General features: G+C 55.5%; 9 protein-coding genes and 1 non-coding gene across 10 annotated transcripts; 7 read left to right on the forward strand and 3 right to left on the reverse strand.

Annotated features, from left to right (window-relative positions):
- Positions 1-734: 734 nt before the first annotated feature.
- On the reverse strand, positions 735-2,354 carry COL26b_000574 (uncharacterized protein; the record flags this gene model as incomplete). The annotated part of the gene is made up of 4 exons (XM_053173541.1): positions 735-1,510; positions 1,563-2,008; positions 2,070-2,091; positions 2,150-2,354. 4 exons carry the CDS (start codon positions 2,352-2,354, stop codon positions 735-737), a joined length of 1,449 nt encoding a protein of 482 aa, XP_053042589.1.
- Positions 2,355-3,263: 909 nt separating this feature from the next.
- Positions 3,264-4,268, forward strand: COL26b_000575 (uncharacterized protein; the record flags this gene model as incomplete). The annotated part of the gene is made up of 1 exon (XM_053173542.1): positions 3,264-4,268. The coding sequence occupies one exon, from the start codon at positions 3,264-3,266 to the stop codon at positions 4,266-4,268; it is 1,005 nt and encodes a 334-aa protein (XP_053042590.1).
- Positions 4,269-7,375: 3,107 nt separating this feature from the next.
- On the forward strand, positions 7,376-9,892 carry COL26b_000576 (uncharacterized protein; the record flags this gene model as incomplete). Its single annotated transcript, XM_053173543.1, has 4 exons — positions 7,376-7,646; positions 7,699-8,111; positions 8,167-9,425; positions 9,502-9,892. 4 exons carry the CDS (start codon positions 7,376-7,378, stop codon positions 9,890-9,892), a joined length of 2,334 nt encoding a protein of 777 aa, XP_053042591.1.
- Positions 9,893-11,435: 1,543 nt separating this feature from the next.
- COL26b_000577 (uncharacterized protein) lies at positions 11,436-11,934 on the forward strand (the record flags this gene model as incomplete). The annotated part of the gene is made up of 3 exons (XM_053173544.1): positions 11,436-11,451; positions 11,515-11,715; positions 11,771-11,934. 3 exons carry the CDS (start codon positions 11,436-11,438, stop codon positions 11,932-11,934), a joined length of 381 nt encoding a protein of 126 aa, XP_053042592.1.
- A 1,588-nt stretch (positions 11,935-13,522) lies between these two features.
- Positions 13,523-17,068, forward strand: COL26b_000578 (uncharacterized protein; the record flags this gene model as incomplete). The annotated part of the gene is made up of 1 exon (XM_053173545.1): positions 13,523-17,068. The coding sequence occupies one exon, from the start codon at positions 13,523-13,525 to the stop codon at positions 17,066-17,068; it is 3,546 nt and encodes a 1,181-aa protein (XP_053042593.1).
- An 897-nt stretch (positions 17,069-17,965) lies between these two features.
- COL26b_000579 lies at positions 17,966-18,053 on the forward strand. The gene has a single exon. It is a non-coding gene; the product is annotated as a tRNA-Tyr (tRNA).
- Positions 18,054-18,761: 708 nt separating this feature from the next.
- Positions 18,762-19,850, forward strand: COL26b_000580 (uncharacterized protein; the record flags this gene model as incomplete). The annotated part of the gene is made up of 2 exons (XM_053173546.1): positions 18,762-18,829; positions 19,097-19,850. 2 exons carry the CDS (start codon positions 18,762-18,764, stop codon positions 19,848-19,850), a joined length of 822 nt encoding a protein of 273 aa, XP_053042594.1.
- A 442-nt stretch (positions 19,851-20,292) lies between these two features.
- On the reverse strand, positions 20,293-22,305 carry COL26b_000581 (uncharacterized protein; the record flags this gene model as incomplete). The annotated part of the gene is made up of 3 exons (XM_053173547.1): positions 20,293-20,301; positions 20,379-21,840; positions 21,902-22,305. The coding sequence occupies 3 exons, from the start codon at positions 22,303-22,305 to the stop codon at positions 20,293-20,295; spliced, it is 1,875 nt and encodes a 624-aa protein (XP_053042595.1).
- Positions 22,306-22,970: 665 nt separating this feature from the next.
- On the reverse strand, positions 22,971-23,809 carry COL26b_000582 (uncharacterized protein; the record flags this gene model as incomplete). Its single annotated transcript, XM_053173548.1, has 4 exons — positions 22,971-23,027; positions 23,080-23,198; positions 23,256-23,366; positions 23,500-23,809. 4 exons carry the CDS (start codon positions 23,807-23,809, stop codon positions 22,971-22,973), a joined length of 597 nt encoding a protein of 198 aa, XP_053042596.1.
- Positions 23,810-25,660: 1,851 nt separating this feature from the next.
- KEX1 (Cell death protease) lies at positions 25,661-27,657 on the forward strand (the record flags this gene model as incomplete). The annotated part of the gene is made up of 3 exons (XM_053173549.1): positions 25,661-25,803; positions 25,882-26,242; positions 26,296-27,657. 3 exons carry the CDS (start codon positions 25,661-25,663, stop codon positions 27,655-27,657), a joined length of 1,866 nt encoding a protein of 621 aa, XP_053042597.1.
- Between the last annotated feature and the right edge of the window lie 71 nt (positions 27,658-27,728).

Here is a 27,728-nt window from a genome sequence, read left to right on the forward strand (position 1 = left end):
GCGCGCCTGGTGACTCTTTATCGAAGTCCGTAAGATGAGCCGTTGTTGGCAACTCAAACGCCGAGAAAAATGTGGATGCTGACGCCCGGGAGATAGACATGGATCCGTGGTGTTTCCGTCCGGTCGGGTCCGGTGCTGCGATATGGAGCACAAGTGGTTGGCGTTGGTAGTGTGTTGCCGGCGGATTGCGATGGAATTAGGCGGTTGACGACGGTGAGGGGCAACGCGGGGTTGGAATGGTCAGTGCGCTGATATCCACCAACGGGTCCCACTCCGGAGCCCCGATCCGGCGAGCTGGTTATGGAAGGTGCGGCAGGCGGGGGCCTTCGGCGCCGGGGCGCCGTGTCCGGCTTATCCAGGCTTAGTCCGGTTTTCAGCGAAGCCTGGATGACTCATTTGTGACTCTGACTCACAGATTCGTCCGATATTCTGATTGTACATGATAATTCGAGCGACAACAGTCTGATCCGACTGTTTGCCAAACATTGTCTTGGCCTGGACAATGGGCTGGAACAGTAGAAACAAATTTTGAGTGTTCCGAGATCACAGCGACTGAACGATTTCATCGAAGATCATAACCTTGAAGAGATTTCACCCTTGGTATGGAGATCCGGTCTTACTGACTCACAGCGAAATGTGTTTTACGAGGAACGCTTTATTCAATTGAGCATGCTAATGGGCCAAATACATCTAGCCGAAGGACAAGATTGTTTACTATGTGGAATCTTGGAGCATCACTCGTCGTCAATTACCTCAATCTTTTGGACGGGCCATTTCTTCGAGCACCAGAGAATGACCAGAGTCAGAACAATCTCCAACGCAAAGAACATCGTGGCCATCTCGTATCCAATGGGGAACTTGGGTGCATCACCCGTGTTGTACACCAAGAGTGGAACCCACGCCTGAAAAGTGAACGCAGCCGTTTCCACGACGCCAATAATGACGGCACGGTGCTCTGCAGAATGAGAACACACCTCGTTGACCCAAGTAATGATGAGAGCCCCGGCTCCGGTCTCGAGGAAGGTGAGGATCCATGCGGCCATCATAGCTGGTATGTTATCCTCGGGATATACGCTCAAGATTATCGTACCAATGATGGAGACTGTACAAGCAACTATGACAAGAGGCCAACGAAGACCAATCGCGTCACTCGCCCACGCATAGGACAACGTAAAGAAGACCTGTGCTCCATAGCCCGCCGTGGGGATCAGATTGATTTCTTCCGGCGTGAACAGGCCTGTGGATTTCAGCCACACGTTGAAGTAGGCATAGATACGGATTCCAAGGACATGCGCTATGAAGATGGCGCTGAAGAGCCAGACCGGCCAGCCCTTGGCAATGTCTTTGATGGTGCGCCAGGTGAGTTTGCGGATGGGTTCCCGGCCGCAAGCTTCCATGCGACCGATGGCCATTTTGCGATCGTCAGGCTTGAGCCACCGGGCTCGAGACGACGTCGGTTGATCCGGGATAGCCCAATAGCCGTAGAGACAGACTGGAATGCCGATGATACCTGAATTTCTATTAGCTGGTGCTACAGTAACTGTGAAAGGAAGCATTCATACCGTCAAAGATGAAAAGCCATTGCCAGGCTCGAACTCCGTTGCGGTAGTCCATACCAGCAAGGAGACCAGCCTGGAGATAGCCGGAGAACATCTGCGCTACAGCAGATGAAGCCTGGAAGATACAGGCTCTCTTCCCAAGTTCTTGTGGTGTATACCAGTTGCCAAGGAGAGTCATGATTCCAGGATAAGCCGATGCTTCCAGCAGGCCCGTGATGAATCTCAGGGCGCAAAGAGTTTGCACGTTTTTCGCACCGGCCATGCCCATGACGACAAAGCTCCAGATAAGCTCCAGTGACGGAAGCCATATCGATGGGCGGATGCGTGTCAGAATCAACTGGGAGGGCAGCTGGCCGATGATGTAGCCGATGTTGAAGAAGGTTGTAAGATAGTTGAGATCATTGCCGGTGAGGTCCAAATCTTCTTTCATGCCAGACACGTATGCATTACTGCGTGAATTGCGTTAGTCAAGCTGTTACAAGAGGTCATAGCTAGCTACGGGATTCGCACCTGACGTTGGTCTGGTCGAGATCTGGAAAATTGTTAGCGACCCATCAAACCAGGGTCAAAACACACGAGACAGAACTCACACTTGACGAAGTAGGCGACACAACAATACGACAAAATCCACCAGTCGATCTTGGCTATGAAACGTCTTTCTTCCGGTGTTTTGTCGAGACTATCCCACACAATTCCTGCAATTCTCTTTCGAAGCGATAATTTTGACTGGCGTTGGCCGGACTCGATGTTGACAGAAACGACATCCTTGCCGTCATTGGTTGACGTTTGATCCATGTTTTGTGATCGCAGTCCTCGACCCAGGTATGAGTGAAAGCAGCAGACCAACGAGTACCGTGGTTCTAGATCAGGAAATCGACATCGGTGACGGTCTTAAGAGTATGCTCTTGACGTGAGCCATTGGTTAGCGGGCTGAATTCTCTTGCAATGGCCAGCCAGTGATGGCGTCAACCGCCACAGTCGGAGAAGCCCCGACAAATACTCTCTTTGACGGTCGCATCGAGAATCAATAAGACGATTTCGACTTTCGATGTATCCAATTGGAGCTCCGATTCTGATAACCTGTCGCATGAATGCGACAGGCTGACATGGGGCAAGCTCGGGTTTAAGATGCCAAGAGCACAAATCCCACGTGGGATAACAATACCCGATGAAGCTTCCTTCCAAGAAATTTCATGATGACTATCTTCGGGCCGACGCCGAACATTCATGTCTTTATCCCGATAGCGGTATGGGTGGTCGGCCTTTGGCTTAAAGGTACCTTGCACAGTGGTCGGAGGCAACCACTGAATCGGCTCCAATGCGCAGGAATGATGATCCAATGGGAAAAAAGATGAGAAGAAAATCAAATGCTGATGGTTCAATTCGGCATCGCAATTGCGTTATCGAAGGATCCGTTGAAACCCATGCCGTTTGTGGGCCGATTGCCACTCCTGGGAATTCTTACCGGACGTTCCCCGACAGGCCGTTAGTATGTCGTATCTCTGTCCTAGGTCCCGGTAGAGCGCCGGTGGGATCTCTATGAAGGCTGCTACTCACTCTCGGGATTTCGAACGTTGGTTCAAGATTGAGATCTCGCCTGAATATCATAGCTTCACCTACTACTTCACTCCATTTGAATCTAGCCAACAGGGAAATACTAGGATCTGACGCCATTCTTTGGTCCTCGTCAACAAGTTAAACACCATGGTGACGGAATCGGATGCCCGAGCAATCTATGCCTCAGCCATTCACTTCGATGGCCTCAACATCGCAAACTGGGGTCGCGACATTTTCGAGGCCTGGCATAAAGGCGGCATCACAGGCGTTTCTTGTACCTGCGGCCTCTGGGAGGGCCTCCGTGGCAGTCTCGCCAATGTCGTACAGTGGAAGCGCTGGTTCGAAGAACATTCCGACTTGATCGTGCAAGCGCACACCGTTGCCGACATCCGCGCTGCCAAGGAGGCTGGCAAGACAGCTGTGCTGCTCTCATGGCAGAACACCTCTGGCATCGAGGACCAGCTCGACTACCTCCGCGTGTTCAGGGACCTCGGAGTACGCAAGATGCAGCTCACGTACAACACCCAAAACTACTCAGGCTGTGGCTACACAGAGGCCCGGGACAGCGGGCTGACAGGGTTCGGGCGCGAGGTCATTGACGAGATGGCTCAGCTTGGGATCGTGTGCGACCTCTCTCACGTCGGACCGCAGACGTCGGAGGACGTTATTGTGTACGCGCCCGACGGGAAGCCGCCGTGTTTCTCCCACATTCTGCCGGGGGGGCTGGTTGATCACCCGCGAAACAAGTCAGACCATTTGATTAAACTCATTGGTAGCAAGGGTGGCTTTGTCGGGTTGTCGCAGTTCGGGCCACACATGCCCAAGGGTAACGACAGCACAATTGACGATTATGTCGATGTGCTTGACTATGTTATCGGTCTGATTGGGGAGGACCTTGTGGGCATTGGGTCAGACTCGAGCGAAGGGCACGCGAGGCCGAGCGAATTTCTGGAGTGGTGCAACAAAGACAAGGGATATGCGAGAAGGCTGACTCCATGGGGAAGCCAAAAAGTTGTCAAACCTCTGGGTCCGTTGGCTGATCGGGCGGAGTTGGCTGTGGCAATGGCAAGGAAAGGCTGGAGCGAGGGGAAGATGAACAAGGTTCTTGGCGAGAATTGGCTGAAATATCTCGAAAAGATCATTGGATCATAGATTTGCTTTTGATTTGCCGTATAAAGAGATTTACATTGAAACTGACTGAGTTGCATGCGAAAATATGGTGGTCTCGCAGAATGATGGTGGTCAGCATCAGGCTGCGAGGGCAGGTGTTCTATTTTTGATGGCACATTAAAAAACATGACAGACAGCCTTGTCGGCTCCTGTCAAGACGAAGATAATTTACACTCTCGCTGTCTCTCTTTCTCTTCCTTCTCCTTTTCGTCCTTCACCTCCTTCTTCTTCTTCGGCCAAATAGTGTCTTCGCTTGTCCAATGTCTGCAAATCACACCCTCGCCATAGAGCTTGTGAGCGACCGTTATGCCTTGGTCAACGCGACGTCTGGCTTCACCTGGCCAGAAGCGCTAAAAGACACATTACCCAACGATGATTCTCAGTCTTTGACAATAAAAATTGCGAATCAAACGTCTTCCGATTACTACTACTACTCCGATACCACGCAATACAACTACGCCAAACACTGCAAGGATTCACTTTTCTTTCCTCCAAGCAGAGTATATGACTGCGCTGCAATCGCAGTATCTGCAATTCTAGTGCAAGAAGGCGGCTATAAGACTGACCCGGGAAATATTCGAAAGGCGAACCAAAGTCTGGAATTCGGAGATCTAGACTCATTCGATGGATTTGGAGTTATCCGGCAGATTCTCGAATGTACGCGGTCATCTTGTCAAGGTCCCACAACCGAACATGGTAGATTGTTGGAGGATCAATTTGGCCCCTGCGGAGAGGATATCAAGGACCTACCAGAGAGTTTCAGTAAAGTCGAAGATTTATCTAAGATTCTATCCCCGTTGGAATCTCTTTGCGCCCAGGTCACGCGAGAGCCAGAGCCGGATATCTCAGGCCCAGGTGTAAGTTCAACTTCCTTCGCAGATGGCCCTCGTTCGTAACGGAACTTTTAGATCACAATGGCCTACATCATGCAGATTGCCTTGGGAGCTTGGTTCATGCTGTTTTCCATCTTGATACCTCAACACCCAAAATATTCCTTCGCTGTGAAAATAGCAAAAGCTGTGCGCCGCTTGAAGAAAAGGGGCCATAGGCAAGGAGCCTCTCGCGAAGGACGTACCGAGGCCTGGATGGAAAGGTTGCGAGCTTCTCGATTTTCGGTGGCACTTTTCTCGTCTCTCGTCGAGTTTCAAGAAGCCCAGGTCTTCTTCACTTTAGCTGTGCAATTGGCGTCCGTGTCTATGATGGTTTTCAACGATTCGTTAGGTGCTGTTCGAATCGATTGGAGAGCAGCTAAACTTTTCCAAGCAGGAAACACCCTGGTTGTTCTTCTTGTTCAAGGAGAACTGCAAAGGAGAAAAATGCACTGGTGGTATACCTATTTACTAACGCTGATAGTGTGCGTTTTCTGCCTTACGATTACGCAACTTGGTACTGAGACTGAGTACCCTGGCTTCAAGGAGCTTCCCGGGTGCGGTAAAAGTACGGCGAGTATACTCGAAACTTGTCGGTCCGGGACCTATAGTAGTGAAGGGTTCCAAACAGATGCGATGGCAGGGTACTCGACGTTCTACTTCACCACAGTGTTGGTTGGCATAAGCTTCATGTCTTTGGACCAGATCGCACGAATCCGTCCTCTGCACGACTGGGTGGCCCAACGAGTGGAATCCTGGCGAGAAAAATCTCGAGTTTTGAAGTGGATGTTCAAGACCGCATCGATATTTTGGAGTCTTCTCTGGTTTTTCATGAATTGCTTTTTGGCGTATCTTCTGTTTGGGACGACATACATCATCCTTGATAAAGTAGGAGGCACGTTGCGCAAGAAGGACAAGTGGACCTTTGGGCAGATCGTCGCAGTTCTGCTGTGGGCGCCAGTAGTATTCAAGTACTTTTATCTCAACATATGTAAGTGTCACTCATACACAGGTGGTCGATTCTGGCGATGCTAACCTCTGCAGTCGGTGTCAAAGAAGGGGTCGGGAACCGAATAGACAGCCACTACAAGGTAGTCCGAAAAGGCGATGATAAGCCATCTCAGCAGTCTACGGATCAAATACCATTGACCGATACTGGGTACAAAAACGTTCCCAATAACGAAGATGGTCGGGAATACGTAGGGTTGGAGGATCCAAGGACGCCGAAGTGGGGCCGGCAATATTCAGCCAGCAGCCGGGACGGCGCATCCTCGGTCGGGATTACGGAACCGCAAAGCTTTCCTTGAACAATGTCTGCTCGCCATAATAGGTCCAAACATGCCCGCAAACATCCATCCATCTCAGAGTTGGATATCAGAAATCTAAAGCTTGACCGCTTTCAACCCCGGTGACCACAACCCCTGCCCGGCGCCCAAGCTGCATGTTCAGATCTCCAACGCCCCATCAGAACCCACCCCCCGAGTTCTCACGATGGCGACAAGAGAAGAAAAACAGAAAACTCTCACTCGCACTCACACTCACACCCCATTCAATCAAAATAGCCTTTATTGAATCCGAGCCCTTGCCGAACTAGGGAGGTGCGGATCAACCGACGTCAAGCAGCTAAGCACCCTAAGGCAAGCCAAGTCCCCGCAACCGCAGCTAAGCACCCCGGTTTGCCGTCTGCCTAAACCCACGCGACGCGGTCTCGCGCCTCGCAAATAAGAAATGTCTCACGGCCGATGCCCGCAAACCTCCCCAAGAACTTTACGCGCAAATTGGCTATCGCAGCGAGCTAGACACGGGGACGGACGCGCCTGGTAACACGAAAAGTGAGAAAGGGTGCAATTTTACAAATCTCACATCAGCTTTCAAAGACATCCAAGCCTTTGGGTGTGGAGCCACGGGCCGCGATCTGCCCTGGGTCATCTGTCGAAGCGGGATGGCGATTATTCAGACACATGCAGGAAATGCCAATATTCGGAACAGGGGGTAGGAGATGGTGCTAAGGCTAGCTAGGTTTCGCAGCTGGCTAGACCAGCCATACAAGTACGAAGCACTTGGGTAATGACGATGAGCGGAAATGAAGGGTTTGCTTCATGATAGGACTTATAAATAGCTGTCGAGATCCGCTCCAAAAATGTGTAAAGATCTAGAGTCGCAAGGCCTCCAGGGAGTCAGTCTTCATTTCCTTCTTTCGAACGAAGATTGGGACACGCCATGAAGCTGCTTTCTCCACTCCTTGCGATCCTTGGGATCGGGGCCGTCGCCGCTCAACCGCACGCGCCCGGCAGTCTCGAGACCCGGCAGAGCTGCTCCGGGCCCGTGGAGACAAGCCCGCAAACGTGGTGGCGCGCGGCCATCGGCCACAACGGCACAGCACCGACAAGTACGGACTCGACGTTTCAATACTACCGGACGGTAGTGCAGTATGGTGCCGACAATACCGGCGTCCAAGATTCTTCTGATGCTTTCAGTTGGGCTATTGAAGGTGTGTCTGCTCACTGCTCTCACCTGCCCTGGGATATACTGACCAAATACAGCTTGGAGCCGTACTGGAAACACCGTGACAACTCGTCCGGCGTACGTGTATATCCCACCGGGAAAGTACCGTATCAAGAAATCGATCCAGATGCTCGTCACGACGTACCTCATCGGCGATGCAGTCAACCCGCCAACGCTCATCGCCGACTCGGCGCTGGATACATCGCCCGTCATCAACGGCTACGACTCTCATCAAGGCGACGGATCGGCGACGAAAAACTTCTACATGGCTGTTCGCAACATCGTCATCGACACAAACGAGATCGGGACGGGCGTCCAGGCCGTCGGGCTGGACTGGTCAGTTTCGCAGGGCTGCTCTCTTACCAACGTGAAGATCCGCATGCCAAACTACTCGAGCCACATTGGCATCACCATGAACGCCGGCGGTTCTGGCATCCTGATCAGCGACAGTGTGAGTTTCTGCCCGCTCAAAGCCTGTCCTTAAAACTCTGTTGACAAGACGGCAGCAATTCGAGGGAGGCGCCATCGGTATCAGGGTGAACGGTCAGCAGTACCAGTTCAAAAACCTGAGTTTCAATGGCTGCAACGTCGGCATCTCGGTCAGCAGCATCTTCGTGGCCGTTGTTCAAGGGTCGACCTTCATGAACTGCAATTTTGGCATCGACATGGGCCAGGCGACAGCCGGCACCGTCTCGCTGGTCGACTCAAGCGTTCAGGCCTGCAACGCAGGTGTGAACCAAAAGAGCACTGGCTATGGCGAGAACTCGCTCATCATCGACAACTTCCAGGTCACCGGCGCCACGGCTGTCAAGTCTAGCGATGATGGCTCAACGCTCCGTTCGGGTTCTGTTCCGTCTGGTCAGACTTGGGTCATGGGGTACGTCAATTCGAACAACTTACAAAAGGGCACCACATACCCGATCGACAGACCGAGTGCTCTCTTGTCCAGTGAAAAGTACTTCACCGCGCCGCTGCCTCAGTATGAGAAGTATGCTCTGGATCAGTTCATCAGTTTGAAGGGTGATCCCTCGCTGCCAGTTTACGGCGACAACTCTCATGATGATGGACCCAATATCAACGCGATCCTCCAGAAGTACAAGAACTGCAAGATCATCTTTGTCCCACAGGGCATTTACCTCACCCAGCAGACGATCTACGTCCCTCCTGGAACGAGACTGGTCGGCGAGACGCTGAGCATATTCAACGGCAACGGCTCGCGTTTCTGGAACCCTGACGACCCTCAGCCCATCCTCAAGGTTGGCAACTCGGGAGACGTTGGCATTGCGCAAATCAGCGATATTACCGTCGAGGCGGCCGATGTACTCCAGGGCGCCACTTTGGTTCAGATTAATATGGCTGGAACAAGGCCTGGGGACGTTGGTATCTGGAGTAGCGTCTTTCGCGTTGGCGGCACCAAGCACTCGCTCACCAACACCAACTGTGGTGGCTCCGACCCCGCCTCCTGCAAGGCCGCCTTTGCCCTGATGCATGTGACCTCGACGGCTTCTGCGTACCTGGAGAATGTCTGGGGCTGGGTGGCAGACCACTCCTTGGACGGTGGTGCGGCGCAGAACATCGCCGTCGGCAGAGGCGCACTCATTGAGAGCACCAAACCCACGTGGCTGGTGGGAACCAGTTTCGAGCATTGCGTCTTGTATCAATACAACCTCCACAACGCCCAGAACGTGTACATCAGCCTCCAGCAAACCGAGGCACCTTATTGGCAGGGCGAGGGAACGCCCCAGCGGGCGCCGTCCCCGTGGTCGTAAGTTCCCCAACCCCCAGTCGTCCCGTTTGGTGTTTCGTCTGAGACCAGCACGGGTGCTAACCCAAATGAACAGCGTCAAATCGGCCTATGGCGATCCGGACTTTCGCAACTGTGCGGCTCAAGGACAGGCCAACAACGACCGATGTTTCCGGGCGTGGGGTCATTACATGACGGGGAGCTCGAAGGTGGTCATCCATGGTTCGGCATTGTGGGTGTTTTTCAACAAGATGAACGATAACCAGTGGCAGAATGCGCAATGTGAAAACACAGGAGGCAACTGCATGACGAACCAGGCCTTTGCAGATGGGGCCAAGCAGACGTACTGGTTCGGGTTGAGCTCCAAGAGCAGCACGAACCTCTTGTACGACAAGACTGGCGGTGAGGTCTGGCAGGTCGTAGCTAGCGACAACCCCGGGTCTTGGGGCGGCGTGCTCGCTGCGTACCTTCGAGATACTGGCGCTTGAGGAGCCGCGGCTGGCTGTGCGTCGTCACAACGGATCTGCAGTCGAGGCAGACGCTCGTCCTGAACTTCAGACAGGGGTTGCATGTCTTGGGGGCGCAGGAAACCAGAGAGTAGTGGCCGTGCCAGGTCGGTCGTTTGTGGTTGTAGAGTCCCAAAGTTGGAGTCGGACGAACTGTCAGAATGGAACGTCAGTGAACTCATGTCAAGGTCAAGATTTCTTTGACGCTTCTGCCGAGGTCCCTTTGTTGTCTTTGTCTTGAGTGTTTGTGATGCATTACCGCACTCGGACTCGTTCTCGTCGCAGCTTCCCAATTGGGTTTTGCGAGTCTGGATATCCCTCCATCTAGCCTCACTTTCGCCTCCCCTCGGCTGCTGTCAAATTTCATGTTGGGGTTGGAAGCCGAGATCTGCTGCGTGGTTGGATGTTTGGCAGGCATCGATCAAAATACATGGCGATCAAGATCGTGGCGTAAACACGCGCGAAAGCATGAATCGGGCGCACGTGGGAAGTGAGTCGTTCGATTGGCCGCCGTCGGAAGTCTGTTTCGGAGCAGGACAGCTTGATTAGCAGGGCAGTGTTGTCTCTGGCTGTGCATCGACTTGTCAAAGACGGATTGGGTAGTGTCTTCGTTGCCTCGTGTTTCTTTGATGCCTCGGTGTTTGCGAAACAACTTAGCTTGGAGGCGGACGTAGACGAAGGGCCTGGAAGGCATTCTCTGTGGCTTGAAAGGATGTGATGGAGAGGGTCCAGATCCATGACCTCAATGCATTTTCGTTATCCGTACCAGCACCAAGAGGTGGCTTCTCCAGGTTCGGAAATGGAGTCATGGAAACTGGAGAATGAAGCAATTGCGGAGGACTGCTGCGGTTGCCTGTGCAGAATAGGTCCTCTTTTCCTTGCTGCTCCTGCCTCCGATTCGTTACCGAAATCCGGAGAAGCTTTCCAGAATCCAGAAAGGGGAGGTAGATGTGTACGGTGTACGTAGGTACCTTGCAACGCTGCAAGTTGACGGTTGCGCCGCGTTTCTGGCAGCAATACCTGCTCACTGTCCTGCCTGTGCTCGACATGGCCGCCATCCAGTCCCTGAGCCCGCTGTCGAATGCCACACCAGCAAGTAAGGCATTCTGTACGGTCCGTATGTACGGCGCAGCGCGTGGCGGCCCAAGCCGGATCCAGGTGGAGTGAACTTGTCGGCCCCATTGATCGTCACTGTTCCATGGCTGCTGGGGTGCTGCTGCTGGATGCTTTGCTAAATTGTGGGGACCTTTCTGGGGGCGGCGGCGCGCGCGCACATGACGCCGTGCTAAATCGCCGAGGTTCACATGCGACACTGAGCGTCATCTCTGGCAACTATTCCTCCTCCGTCCGCAGCGCTCCCCCAACCTCCGACGCACGGCTTACCGTTACCAGCTTTCAGTATTTAAACTATCCGGCCATCCCCCGCGTTTCGGTAATCTTTCGCGATCTGTCAACATATCTCGTACTGTTATTTTCAACCAATTCAAACACACTCTCAAGCATTCACTATCCACATACATCCAAAATGGGTCTCGCTAACGGTATGCGAACTCGAACCATGAACTCATCTCGTTGCTGTTGCTGACCGCATTTCTTCCTCACAGACAAGTTCCCCTCCTCCGCCGCCTTCGACGCCATCAACGATGCGCTGAACTCGAGCGAGGCCGACCGCAAGGAGGCCGTCAGCCAGGGCAAGGCCATCTTTGCCTTCACCCTCAAGAACTCTGCCGGCGAGACCGACAGCTGGCACATCGACCTCAAGGACAAGGGTGCCGTTGGAAAGGGCGTTGGCGAGAAGCCTACCGGTATGTCTCCAGCCCGTCTTTTCTATCCAGGTCGTTACTAACACGCCCGGTCTAGTCACCCTGTCTCTGTCCGACTCCGACTTTGGCAACCTGGTCCAGGGCAAGGCGAACGCCCAGAAACTGTTCATGTCTGGCAAGCTCAAGATCAAGGGCGACGTCATGAAGGCCACGAGGATGGAGCCCATCCTGAAGAAGGCCCAGTCCAAGGCCAAGTTGTAAAGAATCACAATGGGGATGTCGTGTGTTGTCGGTAATACCCTGTACCATAACCTACATGTTGGACTAGGAGACTGGAGCTAGATCCGGATATGCGCCATAGCAGGTGCTCGTAGGAAATGAGATTATGAGAAATCTTTCAATCCAGACAAGCTCTCGGAAACTTTGAATATTTAGTCTCCGATGTTAGCTGCGTAATTGAAAAAGCTGACTACCGAAACCGTGGAGAACCCAATCCCAGGAATGCGGTCCCCCATGTTCAGCCGGTATCCGTCGAGCACGGCGAGTGCACGTCGACTGACACGTGCTTCCGTTGGTACCGGCTTTGGGGACGGGGGAGGAGATGGGTTGAAAGAATTCCCGATTATTACCGGTCCGACTCAGGCACCATATCGTCCGGAGAATCGACGACGCCGACTTGGATACGCCGGCTGCCGACTCCTTAAAACCTGACAGACATCCACTACCAAATGACATGATGGAAGAAGGCCTTTTGACCTGGACGCTAAATGCGGAAGCATGATTCCATGGAGGCCTGGCTGGAAGCTCAGGGGAATCGAGTTGGAGAGGCAGGACTCGTGAAAGCGGCCGCGGCGCGTTTCCCCTGGTTTCAGTGGTGCAGTCGCATTCGCCAGTACGGCTCCGACGTTATCGAGGCACATGCAACAGAGTCAGGAGTGCAGCTGACTTGCGAGTGTGTTGCACTGCAGCTCTGGACTCATCAAAGGAGGTGTTGACTAAGCACACGACACGGCCAGGAGCTGGAGCTGAAAGAGGAAGCGCGGACCAACTGACCCTCCGGAGCTGTTGCTGGCGAAAAGTGTACGTACTTTTACTTACATAATGGACCGGAACGCTGGACACTGGACAATGGGTGGGCAGATGAGACGCGACTGGACTCTCACTGGCTGGTTGAACGTGACCCTAGTCGGTACGTACTTGCCCTAGGCAACCCGGAGCCCTGTCCTCAGCAACGGACGGGGACCTTCCATTTGGCTGGGGGAAGCTTTGGGCAGTCGCAGAGTCGCCGTACGAAAAAAAATCGAAGCGCCGAAAATCAACCAGTCGCGTCCGGTGCCTGTCTCACCCATCGCAGCCAATTGAAAAGCGGTTGCCTTAACACTGAGGTTGGTGACGGCAGAAAAGTGGAACCACGTCCCTTCCCGGTTGTGCTTGCACCCCCTGTGGCCTGCTTTTTTCACTGCTGCTGCTGGCCCCGTCCCGTCACCCGTCATTCGGACGTGCCACACCAAAAAACACCACCAAAATCTTCCGTCGTCTCTTCAGCCAGACATCAAGGCCGTCTTCGATGCGCCATCCAGGGTCAGCTTTCTGATCGCTGCGTCATTGTCTCCCGTTGCTGTCGAATCTCTCATTGCATTTCGGCTTCTTTTCCCAACCTCATACCCTCCATTCGACGTCGCTTCTCGTCGTCGCGCCAGCTTTCCATTTCTCTCTCGTCGCTTTGTTGGCGCATCCTGCGTGAACCGAGACGCGACTCTCTCAACGACGCCAACCCGACCGGCGTCTTCCTCATCACCAACAACTAATTATAATCCTCCCTCCGAATCCCCCGTCACTGTTCATCATTATGGACCACAGAAATAGCACCCCGCGGGCCCGCCCGTCGCTCAAGTTCGCAAACCGTAGCTACCAAGCTTCGCCTCTGAACCCGAACAAGCGACTCGGCACTCCTCAGACTGCGCCTTCCCAGAAGGTCTTGAACCGCGATCCCTTGCCCTCCAGCAACCTCAACACAAGCACCATCTCTACTGCTTCAAACCTCTTCCGTTCGTCCTCCATTACCGCGAGCCCGGCCGCTGCCCCTTTCGCTCCCAGCCTGCCTGCGAGCGCCATGAAGAAGGTTTTCGCGCCCGGCGCCACTCCGGCTTCACAGAAGGTTTATCGCGAGAACATTGCCCAGGCCACCCCTCGAGGCCTCGCTTCCAAGTCGAACTCCGCCGAGCTGTTCCACATGCGCATTCCCTCCCCCCCTCCCGAGCTCACCGGCGAGGCTCTTGCGCGAGATATCCCTCCCGAGCTCGAGGCAAAGGGCACCGTGTACGCGGATCAGTACCTTAGCCATCTGGTTCCTGCCGAATACGACGACTTGCAGCGACGCCAACTCTTTTGCGTTCTGGATCTTCGTCGTCTCAAATATGCGGCCAACGAGATTTTTGCCAAGAAGGACTGGAAGCTCAACATCATGAACTTCGCAAAGGAGTTCGAGAAGAGCCGGAGCCTGATCATGCTCAGATATGGCCTGTACGAGTTCAAGAACGTCAAGCCCTCCGATGAGGTTCTGAAGAAGTGGAGAGCCGCTCACAATTTGCCTGAGCCTGAGGAGGACGCCGCCGCCGATGCCAGCCCGTCCAGGCAGACTACTCGCTCCAAGCGCAAGGCCGAGGAGCAACTTACCCCCAAGGACACGGCACTGTCCACGGCATCGCCCAACAAGAACAACAAGCGACGTGCCTTTGACCGAGAGGAGGAAGAGCCCGTTGCCACGCCTGCACCCAAGAACAAGAGGAAGGCTACCGTAACTGACGAGGCAGACGAGAACCAGCCCTCCAAGTTGCAAAAGTCGACTTCGACTCCCTCCTCCAACACCAAGAGCATGTTCGAGCGTATCGCCAACAACCAGGGGCCTGCCTCAACACCGAAGGCAACCCCCAAGGCTCCCGAGCCTAAGCCTAACCCTTTCGCCGCTGCCTCCCAGGGCGCCAATGGTGGACCCACAAAGTCGGTCTTTGAGAGTCTCAAGCCGCCCCAAGGCGGAAACATCTTTGGCTACCTCTCGGACAACAGTTCCGCGAAGAACAGCGGTGTGGAGGCCGACGGTGAGAGTGAGACCGATTCCGAGGAGGAAGAGGCGGAGACTCAAGAAGCCGGCCAGCAGAGCTACGAGCCCAGCGTGGCCGCTAGTGGTGACGCCGAGACGCCGTTGGCCCAGCCCACTTCTAGCCTCTTTGCTGCGAAGAAGCCACTCTTCTCCAGCGGCGCTGCTACGGCTCCCTCTAGCACCTCTTCCGACGCAAGAGAGACCACGCCGAAGAGCCTGTTCGACCGCGTTACCAAGGGAAATGACGGTCAGCCTGTCCGCGCGGACTCTGCTGAGCCCGCAGCCAAGGAGCCCGCGCCGGCCCCCATCGATGCCACCTGGAAGCCCGACAGCCCGATCAAGTTCGGTGCTGGCCCCGCTCCTACCGCCGGCAGCAGCCTCTTTGGGGCTTCTACTAACGGAACATCGAGCTCCATCTTCGGTGCCAAGCCCGCTGCGCCCGCCTCCAACTTATTCGGCGCGCCGAAGCAGGATAAGCCGGCCGAGGAGCAGCCCAAGTCGAGCAAGCGTTCTGCCCCCGACGATGCCGAGTCTGACAAGGAGAACAGCTCAAAGCCTCCTGCCAAGTCTCCCTTTGCCGGGTTTTCTGCCGGTTTCCAGCCGAAGACTACGGAAGAGCCCAAGAAGGATGAAGCTCCAAAGCCCACTGCCCCGACCTTCTCGTTCGGCGCTTCCGCTCCCAAAGCAGAGGAGGCCAAGCCTGCGGCTCCGGCTTCCAACTTGTTCGGCTCTCAGGAGAAGCCTGTCATGCAGTCGGCCACACTGTTCGGCGGCGGCAAGCCCCAGGAATCTACTCCCGCTGCTGAACCGGTCAAGCCCCTGTTCGGAGCGAGTACCTCTGGAACCGCCAGTCCGTTCCAATCCAGCACTCTCTTCGGTGGTCAGGCGCCTGCCTCAAGCACTTCCAGCCTCTTTGGCGCAAAGCCTCAGGAGCCTGCTACTCCCAAGGCACCTGAGCCGGCCCCAGCCGCCTCAGCAGCTCCCATCTTCAGCTTCGGTGGCAGCAAGCCTGCCGAGTCTAACCCTCTCTTCGGTTCGCAAAAGCCAGAGGCCGATCAACCCATGTTTGGTGGTAGTCCCATGAAGCAGGATGGCCCTCCGGCGAAGAAGCAATTCAACGCGCCAGCTCCCTCCACCTCCTCTTTCACCTTTGGCGCGTCCCAGAGCGCCCCTTCCTCCAACTTGTTCGGTGGTTCTTCCGAGCCTCAGACCAACGGAAACGCTGCTCCAAGCTTCGGGTCTGGAGGCGGTTCGTCTTTCACGTTCAGCGCCGGTGGCGGTGGTCAGTCGTTCAACAACCCCTTTGCTTCCAACGGTGACTCCAACTCTGCGCCTACATCCTTCAACTTTGGAGGTGGATCTTCTGCGCCCTCCAGCGGATCTACTCCCTTCCAGTTCGGTGGCGGTGGTTCATCTTCTGCTGCTCCGGCGAGCAGCTCTCCTTTCCAATTTGGAGGTGCTTCGTCGCAGCCTGCAGCCCCTGCTGCTCCAAGCGCGTCTGCATCTTTCACCTTTGGTGCGAACAACGGCGCAAGCAACCCCGCTCCGGCTCCGTCTGCATCCGCCTCATTCACGTTTGGCGCATCCAACGGTGCTGGAACTTCCGCCCCTGCCGGCCAGAAGCCTCTGTTCGGAGCGTCCAACTCTGCCCCCACTAGCAACCTCTTTGGTGCTAAGCCTGCGCAGCCTTCCGGCATGTTCGGAGGCCTGCAGCCTCCTGCTGGTGCTTCAACTACCGGGACCAACTCACCCTTCAACTTCGGAGGTGCCTCTAGCCTCGCTACGACGCCCGCGACCGGTACGCCCGAGCCTGCGGCGGAGGCTGAGAAGGCGGCTGCCAATGGTGAGGGCGACGATGCGGATGGCAAGCCTCACGAGCAGATCAAGCTCACCGAGGGTGGTCCCGGCGAGGAGGATGAGACGGTCGCGCATGAGGTGCGCGCCAAGGTCATGAAGTTTGTCCCTGCTGGGTCTGAGGAGGATGACGGGGATGACCAGCCGAAGAACAAGAGCCCTTGGTCCACGAAGGGCATCGGCCCATTCCGTCTCCTCAAGCACAAGACCACCGGCGCCGTGCGAATGCTTCTCCGAGCCGAGCCTCGTGGCCACGTTGTGCTCAACAGAACGGTCCTGCCCAGCGAGACGTACAAGGCGGAGAAGAAGTACGTCAAGCTGACCACTTCTAACGAAAATGGCACTGGCCTCGAGACCTGGATGGTCCAGGTCAAGACCGAAGACATGGCAAAGGGGCTCGCTGCTGCCTTGGAGTCTCATAAGTCAGCCAACGCCAAATAAGCGTTGATCAAGATCGCATGAAGGAGACGACGGAATGAGCCGAGCGTTTTTTCTTTCGATTTATTCCCCTTTGGACTTTCTGTTGTTCGGGTTATACTAGATGAAGAGACTGCGGGCTCATTAGCGAAGAAGGTAAGGCATAGCATTGCTCTTTTGGGGCTCGGCGTTGGGAAACTGCATTTTTTATCATTCTGTTTATCATGCCACCAGCTTCGTCTGCTGGTTTGGGTAGGGCGCGTATGCGAGGTGCGCCCTACAGTGGAGGATTGGACGAAGCGCGAGGGAGATCAAAAAAGTACAGCTTAGAAGAGAATGTCTTGTCAGGGATTAGGCACTTGTAGTACAATATCAAAGGAGAACTCTTCCTTAAGGAAACATCATGGAAGCCCATGCAGTGACAAGGTATGCGACGTGTATTGGAGGCAGAGCCATCCCATACCACACATGATCCATCTACGGATCGACAGAGTGCAGGTAACTAAGCTGGTTCTGCACCAATTTCTGGCCCAGATAGAACCCGCCTATAGCTGAACCTGATATCGCCCAAACAACCCACAGGGGACAATAATTTTTGATGGCAAGGACGGGCGATGATGATGGAGGAGCTGGAATGACGGTGCAAAGAACAACCTGCATGCCTAGGTGTGGCAACGCTCAAGTGGCACTCTGCATAAACATCAGTTCAAAGTGATAAAGCACTTTTGTGAAGAGGTATTGAAGATTTCGCTGCTCTTTTGACTAGGAAGAAGAACACAATATAATACGAAGAGCCCCGAAAGACGGGCGTTGTGGGTGGCCTCCGCCAGCTTGACGGTCGAGTGGGCTGTGGGTGGAAGCGGTCTTAGTGTGCATTTACGACACTCCTTTCAATTCACCAAGCGGGGCTCAGCCCCGTTACTCCCCTTGGTGTAGTTGGTTCATCACGTTCGACTGTAATGGTTACATTGTCATCGAAAGGTCTCTAGTTCGATTCTGGAAGGGGAGAGCTGATTCTTTTGCCCAATGTGGCTTTTTTAATGGCTTCGAAGTTGCGGTTGATTGCCGGCGGCTGTGACTGTGTTTTTTTGGGTTTTGCATCGTCCCATGTCTTGTCGTCAATTGAGTTTCACGCAACCTCATTTGCGTCCAAGTTGACGAATTGCAATTGAGTGACACGCAATATTCTGCCGGCGTGTCTGGATTGCTAGTTACCTCTTTCTTTTCCCCTATTGGCTGCCAGTCCATCCTGGGCAATGATCAGACTGGTCTAACGTTGCACTCACGGTGAAGTTGAGCATTCCTGAGATGCAGCTGAGCCACTTGCGGAACAAAGGAACGACCGGGCGGCTCAACGTTCAGCAAACACATATCGTATACCGACAGAAAGTGCATTGGACCTCGTGTGCTAATCATCTGAACAGCTAATTGCATATCAGACCGAGCTAGCAGAGCCAACATTAAATGCCGTTTAGTCTCTATGAGTTTTCGAATGGTGATCTCACATGACTAAGGACGACAACGACTTCAGACGAAGGCTGACAGACTTCCGCCTCACTCTGTTGCGCGGGGTTGTGCCGCGAGGCATCATGGTCACCTAGCAAGAACGCAGTTTGACTCTAACGATCGTTCCGTACTGCATTTTGAACCTACTGATACTCTCATGTGTTCTTGTGTACACATAGCTGATAGACCGACGCCTTTCAATCCATACACTATGGCTGGCATCCTCGACCGATCAGCCCCCAGGCCAGATGAGCTTGATGGCATGGGAAGTCTTTTGAAGTAAGCCATTGTTGCATTTTGTGAAGACTCGCTCGATTGCGGCGCATATCGAATTCCCCGTGCTACTTCGTTGTCCGTTTTTGTTATTCAAATATCACTATGAGGCAATGGCTTGCGGTCTATGTGGACATAATCCTGCTTTCCCAGAATCCCGAGACACTCTCTCATATTGAATACACATCTATGAGCAAGTACTCTTGATTCCCAGAACCACCTCGGAAACCTGAGACCCCTCATCACATCAACAACAACTGACCAATCGCACAGACAACCCCAGACCATCATCTGGCTCAAGACCGCAACGCAGTCCTTCGCCATCCACAAGTCCCTCCTCGTCGAGTCCTCAAAGTACTTCCAGCGCTGCCTCGACGGGCCCTTCGCCGAGTCCGTCTCCAACACCATCGACCTCGACGACGTGCCGCCCCTCACCCTCGGCACCTACGTCAAGCTGTGCTACTTCACGCGCCTGACGGCCGCGCGCGTCAAGCGCCGCGCCGCCGACGCCGAGGGCACCGTCTACGAGGTGTCCCCCTTCAGCATCAAGCCGTGCGACATGCACACGCCGCACGACCTGCCCGAGCTCGTCGACATGTGGGCGCTGACGGACCGCCTTTTCGACGACCTGCTGCGCGGCAAGGTCGAGACGGCCATCCGCGAGACGCTCGACGTCGCGGCTGTGAAGCTTGCGGACCCGCGCTGCGCCGAGTGGTGGGTGGTTAACCTCGCCAACGGGTACGTCGCGCTCGAGGCGCTGCCGCGGAGGGGAAGCGGCAGTGGAGAGGATGACGCGGTCGAGGGGCTGGTGGAGCGGATGAGGGATTTGTTTGTGGCCAACTGCGCGCCGGCGACGTGGAAGAGGCTCGCGGCGCAGCTGCCGGGGGAGTTTGTGGTGATGATGTCGATTGCGTTCCAGGCGCGGCTGGCGGCGCTGGTTGCGAACGAGGCGGCGATTGTGAGGGTTAACCAGGCGAGTTTGTGTTATGAGTGTAAGACGAGGGTACAGATGGCCTTGAAGCGGTAGATGGGTTGGTTGCCTTTTGGGGTTCTTTCCGACTTGCTGGAGTTTGGGATTGCGAGGTAGAGGCTCAGATATTGGGATCTTGTTTATGGCAGACCAGTGAGATGCACAGGGTCATCAGAATAAACGTGTTATCAACATAGGGCGACCGGGTGAAACGCAAGAACGGCTTCCAAGATGGAAGTGGTCTCCAACTTGATTGAGCAAATGTACTTGCAACGTCGTGGTTGTCAGAATCTCAAATTGGGGGGAGGTGGTGGGCAGACTCGACAATTGTTTGATAGGTCTATATGGCATCTCATCAGACATGAATATCTACGTAAAGAGTCCCTAGAAAGCTACCATACCAAATTCATCTTTCACTTCGGTCTCCAGCGTGTACCATGGATATCATATTCATCTCCCATCATTTCTCAAACCAACCCTCATCTGCCCCTTGCCACCCCTATTCGACCTGAAATAGAACGGCACAAACACAAGGTCCCTCTTCTCTCCCTCCTCTCCACTCATCACCACTTCAGGCGTACGTACCCAACCGGTCGTCTTCAGCGCAAAGTATTCTTCCCCCCTAATCTTGTCAACTCTCCAAATCTCCTCAATCGCACTGCCGCGCTTGATGCCAACGTCCTTGAAGTGGTTCTCCTCCCACTCATTATCTGCATCCTCGACGCAGTACACAATCGGCCCGCGCGCAAGGGACAACGTCCGCTGGTTCGTGTACGGATGCGGCGCAATGTACCGCGGCTCGAACCCGTAAATCACAATCGCAAAGGCCGGGTTCTCGGCCATGTACGCCGGGCCCAGGTGGAGGTACCCCCTTTCCACCTTGGACTGGCCAACCTTGGGCGCGGGAAGAAGCATGAAGTCCCCCTTGGCCCACGCCGGAATCCTCAACCGCACCGTCATGTCCACCCCCTCGGCGCCGTCGAGCCGGAACCCCACCTTGCCCTCCCACGGCCAGTTCGACCTCTGCTCGAACCTCACCTTCCGCTTCCCCCCCTCCACCTCGAACTCGACCGCCGCGCTCGTGTACAGGTGAACATTCACGAACCCCTCCCCGTAGTCCCACAGGTACCCGCCCAGGCTCCCAAACAGCCGCGTGACGTTCGGCGGGCAGCACGCGCACACGAACCAGTCCTCGCGCTCGCTGCGCGCGGTGTCGCAGCTGGCTAGCGCGTTCTCGTACGTGAAGGCTTTCCCGTCGGCGCTCATGGCCGTCATGACGTTGTTGTACAGGCACAGCTCCATCACGTCGCCGTAGCGGCCGTCCAGCACCGGGTCCGCGTGCAGCAGCCGCTCCGCGAGCATCATCACCCCGACGCTCGCGCACGTCTCGGCGTACCCGCCGCCCTCGTCCGCGCCCTGCGGGAGGAAGTAGTCGATCCCGAACCCCTCCCACTGCGCGACCGCCCCGATCCCGCCCGTGAGGTACATCTTGCGGTCGACCATGTTCGCCCACAGACGGCGCAGCGCGGCGAGCCATGCGTCGGCCTCGGCCAGCTCCTGCGGCGTCCCCGGGGAGGCCCCTTGGGAGAGGTTCAGCAGGTCCGCGGCGGCGGTGAGGAGGTACATGGCGCGCACGGCGTGGCCCTCGACGGTGTCCTGCTGCAGGATGGGCGCGTGGGCCTGGCAGTACCAGAAGGAGCGGTCCATGGGCCACGAGTTGGGGCGCTTCCAGCGCGGCTCGTCGTCGCGGCGCACCGCGGCCTCCCAGTCGTAAAAGTGCTGCCCGTCCTGGCCGCGCGGGTTGCCGCGCTCCTCAAGGAAGAAGCGCGCGAGGTCGTAGGCGTCGCGGCTGCCGGTGGCAGAATGGAAGCGCAGCAGGGCGAGCTCGATCTCGGGGTGGCCCGGGTACGCGCGCGTCTGGCCGGCGCCGGGCCCGAAGCGGGCGCGGATGTGGGCGATGTACTTTGCGAGAGGCTCTATGAGGAGGTCGTTGCGGTAGTACTGCTGGTGCGCGAGGGCTGCTTCGATGAGGTGTCCAGCGTTGTACCTGATTTTGTTATATAAGTCAGGGCGTGTGTTAGCTTCAGGCGACTCTCGGGAAGACCGACATTTCATGCATGTCGCGGATGTTGGTCCAGCGCTGGCCCGGGGCGACGACGGAGAAGTGGATGTTGAGGTAGCCATCGTCGTGCTGGGCGGCGCGGATCATGGCGACGAGCTCGCGGACGGCGGCGTCGATGCGGGCGTCGTACTCATCGGCGAGGAAGTAGCAGGCGCCCTCAATCCATTTGGCGACGTCGCTGTCCCAGAAGAGGTGGAGGGGCGCGGGCCAGCGGGAGTTATCGTCGTAGATGGGGTGCCATTTGAGCTTGAAGGCGTCGTATTGGCCGTTTGCGCGGAGCTGGGCGAGCTGGGTGTGGAGGGTCGTGCGGGAGACTGTGTTGCGGCGGGTCAGGAGGAGAGACGGGTAGGTGAAGGTTGTTTGGCGGAACGTGAATTGAGGGTTGGACATTGTGCGGAGGGTTTGAGTGTGAGGTCAAACATGGAGCGATGAGAGGTTGGGAGTGCACGAGATGAGATGGAGGTTGAGAGAGAGCGAGTGCTTGGCACTTTGATGATGAGGGAGCTTTCTGGGGTTGCAGGGATGTGAGTTGGAGATCGATGGGGTATGGGTTCCCGGAAAGGCAAGTCGATGATGATAAGAGGGAATGGGATGGTTCCTTCGTTGGAGACATGGTATGAACAGTGGTGGCTGCGGCGAACTTGATCGGGATTGTTCCCGCGGGAGCGTTCCCGGAGTGCAATGAAGAACAGACTGGATCAATTCTAACCGGGTATTGCCAACTTCCGAGAGGACGGGATGAATGATGAAGTTCAACGTGTAAAAACATCGACAACCGCCTATCTGAAAGTCAAAAGCCGGCCGATCTCTGATGCGGGGTTCATGGCGGCTTGAATTCGGCACCTATGCCGATACAAGCGGGTGAGTTATGGTTAAAATGACCCTACTTAGTTGTACGTAGCGTTGCGGCGGTGTCACATTCTCTCGCGCATGTTCTTGGACAACACGAACCGGTATCGAAGTTGATGATCTGGGCTGCATTCACACGAAAAAGATGTTAAAAACGGAGCTTCTCCTCGTAAATCGTAGTCAATTGCTTTTGGGGTTGGTGTCAATTAGAAGAGGTCATCAATGGCCTTGTCGGCGTCCTTGCGGATGAGATCAACCATGCCCTGGATGGAGGTTAGCATCATCATTTTCTGGGAGCCGTAATGGAGTTCTTACCTCGGGCATGATGGGCTCGCCGTTCTTGTCCGTCACGTACTTGAAGGGCATCTCGGTGCTCTCATGCTCGCTGAACTTGAGCTCGGGGTAGGTAACGTAGGGAATCTTGTCCAGTGGTGCTGCATGTTGTCAGTGAATGGTTGAAATTTACGGTATTGCATGTAGGCGGAGCGCACTCTTCTCCTCGACAACGATTCTGGTGACACGGACGGCGGTGTCGGTGGTCATTTGAGTGGGTCCGAGCCGTCTGCCTTCAAATCCCTTCTTCCTCAATTCGGAGGTCCGGTCTGCAAGGGTCAGAATGGATGCTAATGTCACAAACGGATTTAATCAGAATTACCTCTTGGGGGGTCATCGCCTGTGTAAGAATTAGAAACGTCAGAAATTAGATAAAGCGTCGGACGTGAGGAGAATCCATACCCAGGATGCCGCCAAACAAAAAGGCGTCAAATTTTTCACCATCCTCGGGGCTCAAGTCACTGGCGGCGGCGGGGTCGAGCAGGCACACACGGGACTTGTCGTGGGCGTACAGCTCCTCGACGCCCCGGTTCTCGGCCTTGAAAGCCGGGACCTCGCTCAGCTTCTCCGGGGCCTTGAAGGCGGCGGGCAGGGAGGACAGCAGGAAGGTGCCGGCAGCGGCATGGGTCTCTTTGGCGATGGCGATGTACTCGAGTTCGGACCACGGCCCCAGCTCGGGGTCGAGGTGCTCCACGATGTACGTCTTTCCCATGTTTGCGTTGTGCAAGGCAGGAAGAGACGGGACGGGGGTGGTTGTTTGCGGGAGACGAGGGGTGACTAGGAGGAGAGGTGTGTGTGTGTGTGTTCCAGACTGTGGCTGTTTTGCAAGGAGTGTGAGGTGAAGCGTGTGGTTGTGGGAATAACACTATGCAGTACCGTGAGGCCGCGTAATAGTGTCAAAGGGGACCCAGTGGGCGTTGGGCTGGCGGGTGTTGTGTGTTTGATGGGCTGAAAAGTTGGTCAAACGCTTGTTTGGAGTCATTGAGCAGATCTACACTAGGTAGGCGCTTGCTGGTCTGCTGGGCTGCCCTAAGACACGGAACGGGTACTTTGCAAGACCCAAGAAAAGATGCCGCATCCTACTTGGCAACGGCTGTCTTGATACCTGATGGTCAGAGGCAGGAAAGACGCAGCAACATGATCAACATCAACCGTGATTTCGGCCCCGTATCATTAGGAAGATGTCCGTCTTGGCTTTCTTCTCCAAGAGTTCCATCATTCATAATCTGTGAAGGGCAGGTACAAGGGATGGGAGATACGCAGCAGCGTTTGATGTCTCAGGTTGCACGTCTAAAAGCTGGAGATTTGCTTATCTCATAGATACGTACCCATTTGGAGGAGCGAAGGTAGGCACGTAGGTGGATGGGTGCCTTACCTAAGCCGGACCCTGAACCAGGTTCCGGCGATCCGTATGGGAATTCCGCGCGTTCTGCTGTCTACATGTAACCCGACGCTCCTTAGCATTTCATTCCGGCCAGCTCCCGGTCTGACCTGACAGTTGTGAAGCTCAACGGCATGAGGGGGTTCGATCGACAGTCTAAGCATTGCACGGGGTATCTAGGGGCTGGGCTGGAAATAGTTGCTGGCGTCTTACTATCCAGCTCTATCACTTACAGTAGTGGTTGCGCGTTCTCGAGTCTGAGATAGTGCCTGCTATTCGTACATAAGCACCCGTACAGGACAAGAACAACCACAACGATGGAAACTCCAGAGTGCACCTGTGTTTTACGCAAGGTGTATCCAGCAGCCCGACAACGCACAGCCGCAGCAGTAAAGTTAACCTCGGGCTCCCTCTGGTTCGCTAACAAGCGAATGCTGGAGCCTGTCCTGGATGGCATCTCCCGTCCACCCTCATCGCTCCCGTCTGGAACCACTGCAGCGTACCAAAAAAAAGCTGGGGCCTGCCCCACGTCGCTTCCAGCAAGTACCTACCTGCTGAAGGCGACTGTCCCTGGGTCTGAGGTGAAGCAGCCAGCCTGTAAGCCCCTTGTTTAGAGAGTGCCACAGTGGCCCCCCGCCCTTGCGGCACCTTTCGGCTGCGCTACTATCCGCCGCCGCCGGTCGACTCCAGGGCGGGCAGCAAGTGAACGGAGGCGAACCCCCCAAATTCTCCTTCCAGTCTGTGCCACGCTGCGCCAGCCAATATTGGCCAAGGACCTGGACCCGACAGGGATGCCCGGCGGACAGCTGCGCAACGACCGATGAGTGGTCAACGGGACTGCACGAGTCTAGAGTACACCTTTACAGATCTGTTTCTGCATGTCCCGTCCACCGCGTGCTCCTGCTGCCGCTACCGCTCACTGCTGCTGCTGCTGCTGCGCCGGACGGAATTCAATCAAGTTCGCGCATCGCATCTTCTTTTCCCCATCTCCCTTCCACAATCCGAATCCTCCCTCCCTCCACCTAGACTTCACTTCAACCATCCTTCTTTTTCTTTTTTTGCTTGTGTTCATCGGCGAAGAGAGAGTCTCCATGCAATCACAGATCGGGTCACGCTCGTAACCTTTTTCTGTCTAATACCCCCATCAAAAGGTAGCCTTGGGGAGGACACACTTCCCCAACCATGGCTATCCTACCGATGATGTCCGCGCTGGTGCTTGCGCTGGCATCATGGACCGCACCAGTGCTCGCCCAGAGCCAGGCCGACTACTTCGTTCACGATTTGCCCGGCGCCCCGAAAGAGCCATTCATCAAGATGCACGCAGGGTAAGCACATGATTTCCCCCGACGCCTCCGTCTCGCCGCTTGGTGAAGTTATTCCTGCTGACGCCCGTTCCATCACAGCCACGTTGAAGTCACCCCCGAGCACAACGGAAACCTCTTCTTCTGGCACTTCCAGAACCAGCATATCGCAAACAGGCAGCGCACCGTCATCTGGCTAAACGGCGGCCCTGGCTGCAGTTCCGAAGACGGTGCCTTGATGGAGATTGGCCCCTACAGAGTCAAGGATAAGGACACCCTAACCTACAATAACGGCTCCTGGAACGAGTTCGCGAACCTGCTCTTCGTCGACAACCCCGTTGGAACCGGTTTCAGTTATGTCGACACCAACGCATACCTGCACGAGCTCGACGAGATGGCCGAGCAATTTGTCAAGTTCCTCGAGAAGTGGTTCGCCATGTTCCCCGAGTACGAGCATGACGACGTAAGTCCGAACAAACCAGACCATACCAAGAGACCGGAGCTGACGGAGAACAGATCTACATTGCAGGTGAATCATACGCTGGCCAGCACATTCCTTACATCGCGAAGGCGATGCTCGAGAGGAACAAGAAGCCCGGAACAAAGACCATCTGGCACTTGCAGGGTCTCCTGCTCGGAAACGCTTGGATTTCTCCCAAGGAGCAGTACGATGCCTACCTCAAGTATGCCTACGAGAGGAAGCTCATTGAGAAGGGCTCGCCCGTCGCTCTGAAGCTTGAGCAGCAATGGCGCATCTGCCGAACATCGCTTGCCGTCGAGAATACTGTGGACTTTTCCGAGTGCGAAACTGTCTTGCAGGATTTGCTCGCCGAGACGGCCAAGGTGAACGCCAAGGGCCAGCGCGACTGCATCAACATGTACGACATCCGCCTCAAGGACACGTACCCTTCGTGCGGTATGAACTGGCCTCCCGACTTGGTCAACGTTACTCCCTACCTCAGAAGAGCCGACGTCGTCAGCGCTCTCCACATCAACCCTCAAAAGAACACCGGCTGGAAGGAGTGCAACGGCGCGGTTGGCGCTGCCTTTAGAGCCAAGAACTCGAAGCCTTCGAGAGATTTCTTGCCCGACCTTTTGAAGGAGGTTCCCGTCATCCTCTTCTCCGGTGCCGAGGACCTCATTTGCAACCATATGGGAACTGAGCAGATGATTGGCGACATGGAATGGAACGGCGGAAAGGGATTCGAGATTTCACCCGGAAACTGGGCGCCGCGCCGCGATTGGACTGTGGAAGGCGAGCCTGCGGGATTCTGGCAGGAGGCGCGCAACCTCACCTACATCCTCTTCTACAACTCCTCCCACATGGTTCCTTTCGACTACGCCCGCCGCTCCCGCGACATGCTTGACCGTTTCATGAAGGTCGACATCAGCTCCGTTGGCGGAACGCCTACCGACTCCCGACTGGACGGTGAGACTGGCCCCGCCACATCGGTCGGCGGCATCGGCAACAGCACCAACACCGATGAAGAGACGCAAAAGAAGCTGGACGAGGCCAAGTGGAAGGCATACTACCGCTCAGGCGAGATCGTCTTGGTCATCGTCGTCATTGCCGCCAGCGTCTGGGGCTGGTACATCTGGCGCGAGCGTCGCAAGCGCAGGGGCTACCAGGGTCTCATGGGCGGCCCACCGGCAACGAGCCAGAGAGGCGGCACGCGGGGCCTCGATGGTTTCCGTGACAGGCGTAGCGGCCGGGACGTGGAGGTAGGCGACTTTGACGAGAGCGAGTTGGACGACCTGCATGTGACAACCCCGACCCACGAGATGGACAAGGATCGGTACAGCGTCGGAGGGGACAGCGACGACGAGCCCCAGGAGAAGAAGCCCTCGGGGGCGGCCAACGGCAGCCGCTCGAGGTAAGAACCGGACAGCCTGGGAAGGCAATGAACGGCTCGGGTTGGTTGAACTACTATTACGGCTCCTTGGATCAA

The sequence above is a fragment of the Colletotrichum chrysophilum genome (assembly GCF_026319265.1).
Source record: "Colletotrichum chrysophilum strain AFK26 chromosome Unknown scaffold_2, whole genome shotgun sequence".
NCBI classification, from domain to species: Eukaryota; Fungi; Ascomycota; class Sordariomycetes; order Glomerellales; family Glomerellaceae; genus Colletotrichum; species Colletotrichum chrysophilum.